The 11,558-nt window shown below is 45.4% G+C and overlaps 1 protein-coding gene across 2 annotated transcripts; it reads right to left on the bottom strand.

The window, feature by feature from the left end:
• Positions 1-603: 603 nt before the first annotated feature.
• On the bottom strand, positions 604-9,214 carry MPV17L (MPV17 mitochondrial inner membrane protein like). Of its 2 annotated transcripts, XM_068523924.1 has the most exons (4): positions 8,905-9,214; positions 6,177-6,247; positions 1,229-1,258; positions 604-1,145 (listed from the first exon to the last, which is right to left on the bottom strand). In XM_068523924.1, exons 1-4 carry the CDS (start codon positions 9,212-9,214, stop codon positions 966-968), a joined length of 591 nt encoding a protein of 196 aa, XP_068380025.1. In that variant the 3' UTR covers positions 604-965. The 2 variants fall into 2 exon arrangements, with proteins under 2 accessions (XP_068380025.1, XP_068380026.1); XM_068523925.1 differs by lacking the exon at positions 6,177-6,247.
• Between the last annotated feature and the right edge of the window lie 2,344 nt (positions 9,215-11,558).

The following is an 11,558-nucleotide window of genomic DNA, read 5'->3' as shown; positions in this document are numbered from 1 at the left end:
TGTTAAACCCACTGGTTTTGTAGTTAGAAAAACAGTAAATCTGAAAAACTGGATCAAGTTTCTCATGTACACCTTAAAGATTACCTATAAAGATTTATGTTAAAGCACTAATTTTAAAAAAGATAACATCAGTGTGAATTTGGGGTAACTATTTTCCCTGGAACTTTATGGAATAGAGTTCTTCCTTCCAGAAGAAAACTTATTAATTTTTTTTAGAAACTTCACTCAATATATTTTTTTTAAAAGCCAAATATTTTATATATTTCATATATCTAGGAAATGGGATATTTAGCCAAGTGACTATGCTGAAAACTAAAAAACATTAACTAAAAAAATAATTAAAAAGTATAAAAGTAGAAGACATCAGTAAAATACACTCTATACAGAACACTAATCATACACTGCGCACATATTTTTTTACATAAAACGTACTTGCAGAACTTTAATATTAGCATAACAATAAATTATTATACAGCATTTTAGGGGAAAATCTGGTTATTCAATCTTCCTGATTGAATTCTGTGTAAACAGAAATTAACTATAAGGACTATTTTTGGTATAAAAGGTAATCTGATCCAAAAGTGTTTAAGAGATAACCTGAGATTTTAGAAGAGAAATGTATACAATCAAAATGGAAGTTCCTTAAATCAACTGGCAATAAAATATTAGACCAGAAATAGTAACGATTATAAATTGCCATTTTGCCACTGTTATTGATATTAACCAAAGTATTAGGGAAGTGAAAATACTAGAGAAGTATCAATAATACTTTTGGATTAGAATGAAAAAAAAGGAGATTTGAATAAAATTGAAAGTTATCATTGCTAATTAAAAAACAATCGGGTCTACAGAATAGTAATTCTTCAAGATGGAGCACATAACTGGTAAGCAGGGTACTTCATCTGCAGGCAATCCTCTGCATTTAAGGGAAAAAAATTAGTCAATTTCAGGGAGTTCTTGACTTGTCATTTCTCTGGGGGTCTTTCAACTTCGTTTGTTCCCTTTATACAAAGGAAAGTAAAAGCTGACTTCAAGGTACCATCACCACCCTGTTGTGAAAAGCAGAGGAAAGTGGCCCACAGAAAACCACAGAGCCCAGTGTAAGCTGTTCTCCAGTGAACAGGAACGAGGCTGAAGTTGGTCAGCTATAACAGAGAGAGAGAGAGTCTTTTAGGGCTCCATATAAACCAGACCCATGAGTTAGCATTCTAAGTAGTTTGAAACTCACCTGTACAAAAGGCCAGTACATCAGACCACTCTGGAATAAAGAAAAACTTTATTAGGATGCTTTTTAATCGCACAAAACAATCACACAGTACGTTCTATAAAGCATTAAGAAACACCAGGCAGGTGGAATGTGGACGTGGTATTATATTTCAGACTAAGCAGATTAAATTAGACTACTTATGGTCTCTTGAGTGGAAGAGGGTAAGGAGTTGTACAAACAGCTGTTAGGCACAAGAATAAAGATTTTTATTATATTCACAAATTTACAATAAAAAGTCTACCTGAATCAGTACCAATTCTGGAAGACAACTGCTTTCAAAATAACAACACATATTTATTTATTTAAATTTATTTATATTTTATTTTTGGCTGTGTTGGGTCTTTGTTGCTGCATGCGGGCTTGCTCTAGTTGAGGCGAGGGAGGGCTACTCTTTGTTGTGGTGCGCGGGCTTCTCATTACGGTGGCTTCTCTTGCTGTGGAGCACGGGCTCTAGGCGCGCAGACTTCAGTAGTTGTGGCATGCAGGCTCAACAGTTGTGGCTCACGGACTTACTCGCTCTGTGGCATGTGGGATCTTCCCAGACGAGGGCTCAAACCCGCGTCCCCTGCATTGGCAGGCAGGTTCTTAACCACTGAGCCACCAGGGAAGTTCACAACACATATTTATATATTGCAATTTTCCTGTTTGCCCAAGGGAAATATTGATAAAATACAGGATCATCAATGAATTTTTAAAACTCTAGACTAAACTGTTCTTTATGGTGATTTGATAATAATATATTCTAACTACTTCATGCTACAGAATAAGTTTAGCTTTTAAGATGTATTTATTTGTGGGAATTCCCTGGTGGTCCAGGGGTTAGGACTCCAGGCTTTCACTGGTGGGGCCCAGGTTTGATCCCTGGTCAGGGAACTAAGATCCTGCAAGCCATGTGGTGCGGCCAAAAAAAAAAAAAGATGGATTTATTTTAACAGGCTTTAACCTGTTCATTCTGACAAAAGAGTCATCATTATGGATTTTTTTTAAAGATAGAGATCTTGGTATGTAAATTACATCTTAAAAAAAAAAGCTAGAGGTTTTTGTTTTGTTTTGTTTTGTTTTGTTTTATTTTTGGCTGTGTTGGGTCTTCGTTTCTGTGCGAGGGCTTTCTCTAGTTGCGGCAAGCGGGGGCCACTCTTCATCGCGGTGCACGGGCCTCTCACTGTCGTGGCCTCTCTTGTTGTGGAGCCCAGGCTCCAGACGCTCAGGCTCAGTAATTGTGGCTCACGGGCCTAGTTGCTCCGCGGCATGTGGGATCTTCCCAGACCAGGGCTCAACTCCGTGTCCCCTGCATTGGCAGGCAGATTCTCAACCACTGCGCCACCAGGGAAGCCCTAGAGGTTTTTAAAATAGTCCTTACAAATGGTATTACACTAGTAATATAAAGATGGTATTATTTTTTCTTTTTTTTTACTAATTTTTATTTTCTAAAGTTTCTATAATAAACTGTTGCAATGAAAGCTATTTAAAGTTTAAAGTGTATACTCATTTAAGAATTTACTACTTTAGCGGCTTCCCTGGTGGTGCAGTGGTTAAGAATCTGCCTGCCAATGCAGGGGACACGGGTTCGAGCCCTGGTCCGGGAAGATCCCACATGCCGTGGAGCAACTAAGCCCGTGTACCACAGCTACTGAGCCTGCGCTCTAGAGTCCGCGAGCCACAACTACTGAAGCCCACGTGCCTAGAGCCCGTGCTCTGCAACAAGAGAAGCCACCGCAATGAGAAGCCCGCGCACCGCAGCAAAGAGTAGTCCCCGCTCTCAGCAACTAGAGAAAACCGCGTGCAGCAGCAAAGACCCAATACAGCCAAAAATTAAATAAATGAATAAATAAATAAATTTATTTTTAAAAAAAAAGAATTTACTACTTTAGGAAAAACCCATCCAAACATGGCTTCACTTCTTATGGCAATTTTTTTTCTTCAGAATGTAGCATCACTCAGTGTGCAGATCTTGGTCTCCCATGCCATTCCCCACAAAAAGGAAAAAGGACTCCTCAAAGAAATGGTTGATTCCACGGCCAGAGTAGGGGAGGTACAAGGTACAAGGTACAAGACGAGCCGAGAACATCTATCTTTATGATATAAAGTAAGAAAGTGGCTTAAAATAAAAAAAAGATGGGGGGGGTATCACAAGGACATAGGAGCCAGCTTGAAGCAACTCTCACTGGCCAAGTCTGGGACATTTGCACACCAAAAATAATTAAACACAGCAATGAATTATAAACCATCGATAAAATGGGAATCCCTGAGTCCCTACTGATAACAGAGAAATAAGCAAATAACTGGGAGAGAAAAGTGGGCTCTTGCTTACAGAATGCTGTGTGCTACCCAGTAAATGCGGATGGGTCACCGTAGATGTGTCCTTGCCCATCAACCCTACTTCCAATCCATCATCAAGACCTACCAATTCTATCTCCTAAGTATTTTTGAAATCCTTCCTCTGCCCACTGCTTCATGATTTCTTACGTGAACTTGGTCACAATAACCCCCTAACTGGTCTCCCTTGCCAGTAATTACTTAAGTTCAAGATCCTTGGCATGGCCTTCAACACCTTCCAAGATCCAAAGTCATTTGCAGTTGCTCCTCAATTCATATTTAATATTCTATGAATAGCATCCCTTGTAGTTTCTCCCTTACAGGTTCACCACAGTGTTTTATGCATTCCTTACTCGGCTCCTTCTGCCCCTGGAAAGGCCCCAGGTATCCGCCTAACTCCCCTGAGTTCTTTAAGACTCCGCTCAGGCATAACCTGCCCCCGGAAGCTTTCCTTGAGCCGCACCCCTACATCTCCATGCTGTGCTAAGTACCCGTTTCCATGCTCTGAGCAACGCTCGTGGCTCCGAGGTTAATGTTTGTCTATTCACTTGTCAATCTACCCCACTACATTGTAAGTCCCTTAAAGACAGTAGCAATGTGTGTGTGTGTATATCTCTCTATATATATATTTATATATATGCTTTGTGTTATCTTCCGCTAACACCTAGCGCAATGCCTAGCAGATAGTTTCTTGTTATGCGAGATCTTCAGGAAAGTCCCCAAATGGTGCTGGGCATCAGACTGCCGGTACCCTCTTTCTTCTCAAGGGCATGGATACAACTGACTCATTTGGAACCACTGTTTTTGTTGTGTTTTGCTTTTTTTAAAAAAAATATTTATTTATTTATTTGGCCGTACCGGGCCTTAGTTGCAGCATCCAGGATCTTCGTTGCCGCGTGCAGGATCTTTAGTTGCAGCATGTGGAATCTAGTTCCCTGACCAGGGATCGAACCTGGGCCCCCTGCACTGGGAATGCAGAGTCTTAATCGCTAGACCACCAGGGAAGTCCCAGAACCACTGTTTTTAAAAAGGTGTGTAAAAGCCGCCACGTTTCTACCCAATGAAGATAGCCTGTATGTCTTCATTAAAGAAGGAGAATCTGAAATATCTGCAAATCCTTGGTCAAAGCCCCTTTCTTTTACAACTCTGCTTGGTTTGCTCTTCGTATAAATGTATAAATGTCAGATGTACCTATCTCCATGAGATCTATGACATCATGGGCAAACTTGTTCCTTTTCCAAAGTAAAGCAGAAGAAAATCATATTTGGATGTCACCATGGGCCTATAATTTTTGCCTCAAGAGAAGTAACAAGAGTTCTGAATGCTTTCCCCCCGGAAGGGCTCGGCAGCATGTGGCTTCCACCCTCCCTGTCATCTGCCTTCAACCACCAAGCGGGTGATAATGGTTCTCGTGCTCAGAATAGTTCAACAGAAGATGCTGGCGGTGTGGGTGAGGGTGGCGGGATGGCTGGGGGTGGCTTGGCACTGCTTTTGATCAGGAATTAAGTAGATGTGGAGCCCTAGACAAGGCTGTGTATATTCTGGAATCCTGAAAATTCACCTCATTGTCATTAATAGAATCAAATAGAATCAAACATTGTCATTAATAGAATCACACTAGGCCAGAGATGGAAAGCATCCCTGACTTTGCCAGGTCTTGAGGACACTGCTCAATAAATCTTCATTGAATAAATGAATAGATATTTGTGGGATTGGAGTATATATATATTTGTACTGAGCAAACAGGACAAGAGGTAACTTGATTCCAGCCTCAGGATAACCCTGGGAAACATCTTCCTTTTCTGTAAATACCTTTGTGATGTCAAGAAGGTTCCTTTCAGGGCTTCCCTGGTGGCACAGTGGTTGGGAATCTGCCTGCCAATGCAGGAGACACAGGTTCGAGCCCTGGCCCAGGAAGATCCCACATGCCGTGGAGCAATTAAGCCCATGTGCCACAACTGCTGAGCCTGCGCTCTGGAGCCCACGAGCCGCAGCTGCTGAGCCCGCATGCAACAACTGCTGAGGCCCGCGTGCCTAGAGCCCGTGTTCTGCAACAAGAGAGGCCATCGCGATGAGAGGCCCGCACACCGCAATGAGGAGTAGCCCCCACTCGCCGCAACTAGAGAAAGCCCGCATGCAGCAATGAAGACCCAACACAGCCAAAAATTAATTAATTAATTAATTAATTAAAAAAAAAAAAAAAGAAGGTTCCTTTCATAGGGACTCAGCAGAATGCACACTTGGAAACATCAGCTCTAAATGTGAGAATGATTCCATGAAGCCACTCACATTCTACTATTCCTATTTTGCAATAACCTCTTTGGCTCCAAAAAAAATCACTGTGATCACTAACAAGAATAAATATAAGAATGTCAGAAATCGTTGTGAACATTGACTAAAATTCAGAGACACTCACATATAGACACTCTTAAAGCTTCTCATTCAACTATCAAAACAAATTTAAGATCTGTCAAAATATAGTACCCTGTACCAACCAACTGGAGCCCTAATTTAAGAATATTTTTATTTAAATGTATTTAATGTTAAATAGATACAAAAAGATCCTGGTCATATTTTCAAAAGTCTGTCTTACCTTATACGTATTCCAGAATTTCTGTCTCAGGTCCAAAAATATGTCATCCTTTTCCTGGAGAATACTCATACCTATTTGAAAAAACACACACCAAAAGAATTTTAAAAGATTTAACACGAAGAATACTGTATAACAGTTCATGTTCAAGTTTTCTATTCCAATATGCAAGGTAACCACCACTATCACTCACTCAGTATGTTCCGTCTGACCCAACAGTGAAAACAAAAGATAATCTCCATTCTAAAGTCAGGTAAATTTTAAAGTGATGATAAATATGAAGTGAGAATAGCAGGGTACCGAGTTATAGCAGAATGATTATTTTTTTAAAAAAGCTGTTAGAGAATTCACAAAAACCTCAGTGTTAGCGTGGTGGGACTACTGGTGGCTTTTCTTCTCTCCCTTCAAAACATTTTGTGAAATGTTTAAAATTTTAAAAATTTAATTTCCTTCTTTTACAAAAAGGCTGCCAGACTCTGGGTATTCTAGCAACTACAGATTTCCCATCTAAGAGGCTTTCTAAACGGGATTTGAAAGCAGAACACCAGTTCAGACTTCCTAAAAACATCTGGAAAACTTTGATGTTCAACAACCCTGAAAAGGAAGTCAGGGAACAAGGACAAAACCCTCCTAATTTAGGAAAGGTGTGAAAATGAGAATGCTTTAAAAAGTCTCCCCCAACTCTGATTAGGAAGAAGGGGAAATAAAATCTTTTTAGTCAATTGCAGGGGATTCTTAGAACAGGACCAGTAAGAAAACCGAGCCCAATATTGGTAATAGTATTCCACTTACCCAGCACTAATTAAGGGCTAAGCACTTGATGTGTTTTCTTTCATCTGACCCTCCTAACCCGCAGCTAAGGATGGTCGAGTTGCAGAGGAGGAAAAGAGCTCAGAGAGGTTGACAGTAATCCAAGTCTAACCCAGGTGTGGATTCCGAGCCAGACCTTTTAATCACAACTATTCTAGCTCCCAAGGCAGCCCCAGCACAAAGGATCATCTGATACAGGCAATTTCCAAGTCTGAGGTGCCTTGAACAAACATCCAACCCACCCCCTTCCCACCATTCCCCCTTCAGTTTAACATGAGGAGAGGGAAACAGGGCCCAGAAATCTGAAATGCAAAACAAAGAAGCAATGTGGGCAGGAATCGGTTTCAGGGGCCTCGGGCTTGAACCACAGGCCCCAGCAGCCCTGTGACTGCAGCATCTTTCTGGTTTCAGGAACGCTGACATCCCTCAGGGAGATGAAGACCATGACATGGATTGTGTTGCTTTCGGGCAGGTCGTTTAATCCCTTTGAGCCTCAGTTTCCCTGTCTGTAACATGGGAATAACAATACCTGCCTCACTGGGTTGTCTGAGGATTAGATAGGAATCTGACTCCCAAACACCAACAGCCCCCAACCTTCCATCCCATCACCAGAGTACAAGGGCACTGCAGTAACAGGCATGAGGAACCTGTCTGCCAATCTGGCCTGGAAGTCGCGCTGGGATCAGGCACAGATCTTCTGATAAATCAGGCAGCTCCTGCTCTCAGGTCCTCTATCCCCTGACCTCACTGACCCCATGGGCCATGCGGTTGGCACTGCATCAGGCATGTTTCCTGTGGAGTTTGTGACTCTGGCCCCCAAAATAAGATCCATGGGGCAGTGTAGGTTCCTTCAAAGTGGTGACTTGACCACTTCAACACGGTTTAGAAGAAAGCACCAACAGCCACTGACAAGACCCGTTGGGGGATCTGTGATCCCCAATGCCAAGGCCAGGCCCAGGACCCTTGAATTTTCTTAGGGGATTGGGTGCCCCTCCCCTGCCCACTCCCTTCCAAGCAATAGAAAACGCTATGAAGATGAAGGCCACAGAGCCCTTGCCATTGTTTTTAGAATTTAGGGTGCTAAGAAAGGTTCCCAAAGTCAGGCCCTCAGGCTCCAGGGTGGACTTTTTGAGGAGGGGGCGCCCCAGACCCTCACAGGTACAGAGACCTCTCATGGCAGGGGTCCGAGGTCTCCTGACATTTTCTGTGGGTTTTGATATGGGGACGGGACCCCCTTCAGGGAAATCTTGTTACAAAAGCAGGACTACCGCCCTGAGCACACATTTTGAGGGGAACCGGGCCGCACCTTAGATGCCACCGGCTCTGCCCGCACCATCCTGAATCCCCTCACCTTTTGTTTGTATGTTGGAAAGGAGGCCCCTAGCCCCCGGGTGGATCTTCCCAGGAGCAGGACCAGCCCTGCCCCACAACGTGGTCACGGGGCTCACAGCTGACATGGTAGCAAGCTGGGGTCTCCTCGACGTTCCCGTGGACCTTTATCAGGGGAAAATGGATCCCCAGCCCTGCCTCCCCACTTCCAGCCTACGTACGCCCCAGGCCCCCTGAAACCTCCAGCCCCAGACTACGGGCAACCCAGCGTCCGAACTGCGACCCTGGCCCCCTGATCCCTGGCCTCTCCGGCAACCGCCCCTCAATTTCTTTCCCCTCAATCCTGTTAATCCACGGTCCCCAGACTTCTCGACCCTCGCACCTCGACCTCCGGCCCTCGTCCAGACCCTCCCAGTCCCCTGAACCCTGGCCCCCACCCCAGGACTCCAGCCCCGGTCCCCGGCCCCCAGAGCCACAGGCTCCTGCCCGGTCCCAGCCCCTTGAAACCCCGACCCCTGCCTCTCGTCCCCCAATTCCGTATCCGCCTCCGTCCCCCAGTTCCGGCCCCCAGGTGCCTGGCCCGGCTACTCACCGAAGTAGAAGGCAGAGACGTACACCGGCCCGCCGAACGCCTGGTCGCACAGCACCTTGGCCAGGACGGCGCGCGGCGCGCGCCCCGGCAGCACGCGCTCCAGCAGGCGCAGCCACACGTAGTTGAAGTTTGCGTGGAAGGCCACGGCCACGGTGGCCACGTGCCGCGTCTGCCGCCAGTCGGCAGGGCCGCCCCGCAGCCGCTGCTGCAGCGCGTCGCCGGCTGAGAAGAGCGCGGCGTAGAGCAGCACGTTCGTGGGCCAAGGGTAGCGCCGGGCGGTGCGCAAGACCTCCCGCCCCCAGCCCGCCATGCCCGTGCTCTGGGCGCCGGCCAGCGACCGCCGCCAGCTCCGGGCCACGCCCACCGCCCCCTGCCCCCTACGCCCCGGCCTCCGCCCTCTGCCCCCAGACCCCGGCGCACCGCCTCCCGCCACCTGCACCTGCCTCCTCTCCACGCTCGAAGGCGATTGGGCGCCCCGCGCACACCCAACTGCACCGACCAATCCCGTGGCCACTGGCGATCCTGGAGGCTGAGCTTTTGAAATACTGCTGGTCCGCATATGCATGATCCCCTTACAAGTCATGTCCAGAGAGGCAAATCCTTACAGACTTCAGGGGCTGGGCGATGGGGGGGGGATGCGAAGTGACTGCTAACCGGGTGTGGGATTCTTTTTTGGGGTGATGAACTATTGTATAATTAGATAGTGGTAACGGTTGCACGGAAAACCATTAATGACACTTTTTTTAAAAAAAAATATTTATTTATTTTTGGCTGCTTTGGGTCTTCGTTGCTGCGCGCAGGCTTTCTCTAGTTGCGGCGAGAGGGGGCTACTCTTCGTTGTGGTGCGCGGGCTTCTCCTTGCGGTGGCTTCTCTTGTTGGGGAGCACCGGCTCTAGGCTCACGGGCTTCAGTAGTTGTGGCGCGTGGGCTCAGTAGTTGTGGCCCACGGGCTTAGTTGCTCTGCGGACCAGAGCTGGAACCCGTGTCCCCTGCATTGGCAGGCGGATTCTTAACCACTGCGCCACCAGGGAAGTCCCTAATTACACTTTAAAATGGTGAATTGTATGGTATGTGAATTATATCTCAAAACGAACCAAAAAAGGTTAAAAAAGAAGGGGAAAATTGGGGAAAAAAAGTGGTGTGGGGGGAATACCAAAACTCAGTTACCAAGATGGCAGTGTATTTTAAATGTCTTAACATACAAGGAATTCACACTTTCGACACACACACTGACTATGTAACAGTCTTTGGAGACAACGTCAGAAGTTAAACTTTGAGGCCTTTCATGAATGTGAGGTGGGATTCAATGGGGCTACTGCCTTCTCTTCAGAGTCTGTGCCTCAATATTACCTCCCAAATCATACGCTGAGCTCCCAGAAGCAGGGGGTCACTGGAAACCCAAACAGCAGATGTAACCTCTGACCCCATGGAAATCAGTTTCTCTTTGCTTCTTTTCCTCTATTTTTCCTTCCTTCATTGTCACACCCAATTCCATTCTCATTTTCTCCCTCTCTCTTCTATTTGTTTACCCTATTTTAGTTAATTATTAATTTTTTGATTTTTAACTTTTCATTTTGAAATAATTCCAGACTTTCTGAAAACTTGCAAAAATAGTACAGAGTTCCCATATATTCTTCAACCAAGCTTCCCCAAATATTGACATCTTACATAACCATAGTACAATTTTCAGAATGACTGATGTAATACTGCTACCCAATCTACAGACCTTATTCAAACTATTGCCAATTGTCCCACTAAAGTCCTTTTTCAAGGACTGGCTTTCAATTCTGGATCACTTTGCCTTGTATTGAATTGTCATAGATCACCTTAGTCTCCAATCTGGGGCACTAATCAGTTATATTGTAGATTGTTCCTCAGTTTGTCAACCTTATTGTTATGGGCTGCATTGTGTCCCTCCAAAATTCATATGTTGAAGCCCTAACACCCGGTACCTCAGAATATGACTGTATTTGGAGATAAGACCTTTAAAGAGGTGATTAAGTTAAAAATGAGGCCCTGGGACTTCCCTGGTGGTGCAGTGGTTAAGAATCCACCTGCCAATGCAGGGGACACGGGTTCAAGCCCTGGTCCAGGAAGAACCCACATGCCATGGAGCAACTAATCCCCTGCACCACAACTACTGAGCCTGTGCTCTAGAGCCTGCAAGCCACAACTACTGAGCCCGTGTGCCACAACTACCGAAGCCCTCGCACCTAGAGCCCATGTTCCACAACAAGAGAAGCCACCTCAATGAGAAGCCTGCGCACCGCAAAGAAGAGTAGCCCCCCCTCGCCGCAACTAGAGAAAAACTGCACGCAGCAACGAAGACCCAACGCAGCCAAAAATTAATTAATTAATTAATTTAAAAAAAATTTTTTTAATGAGGCCCTTAGGATGGACCCTAATCCAATCTGACTGGTGTCCTAATAAGAAGAGGAAATTTGGACACACAAAGAGACACGAGGGCAGTGCATGCACAGAGGAAAGATCATGTGAGGACATGGTGAGAGGGAGGCCACCTGCAAGCCAAGGGGAGAGGCCTCAGAAGAAACCAAACCAGCTGACACCTTGACCTTGGACTTCTAGCCCGGAGAACTGGAGAAAATACATTTTTTAACCCACTTTGTCTGTGGTATTTTGTTCTGACAACCCTA

Source organism: Eschrichtius robustus, chromosome 16 (assembly GCF_028021215.1).
Source record: "Eschrichtius robustus isolate mEscRob2 chromosome 16, mEscRob2.pri, whole genome shotgun sequence".
Lineage (NCBI taxonomy): Eukaryota > Metazoa > Chordata > Mammalia > Artiodactyla > Eschrichtiidae > Eschrichtius > Eschrichtius robustus.
Note: the sequence above shows the minus strand (reverse complement) of the source record. Positions and strands in the feature narration are given on the sequence as shown.

What these genes read in the sequence shown, in the direction of transcription:
- MPV17L (XM_068523924.1), bottom strand. Translation starts at nt 9,214, where the DNA reads ATGGCGGGCTGGGGGCGGGAGGTCTTGCGCACCGCCCGGCGCTACCCT. An exon ending in CGTCTCTGCCTTCTACTTCG is followed by an intron (nt 6,248 to 8,904) that starts GTGAGTAGCCGG and finishes TTTTTCAAATAG; the next exon opens with GTATGAGTATTCTCCAGGAA. An exon ending in TGTACTGGCCTTTTGTACAG is followed by an intron (nt 1,146 to 1,228) that starts GTGAGTTTCAAA and finishes TCTCTGTTATAG; the next exon opens with CTGACCAACTTCAGCCTCGT.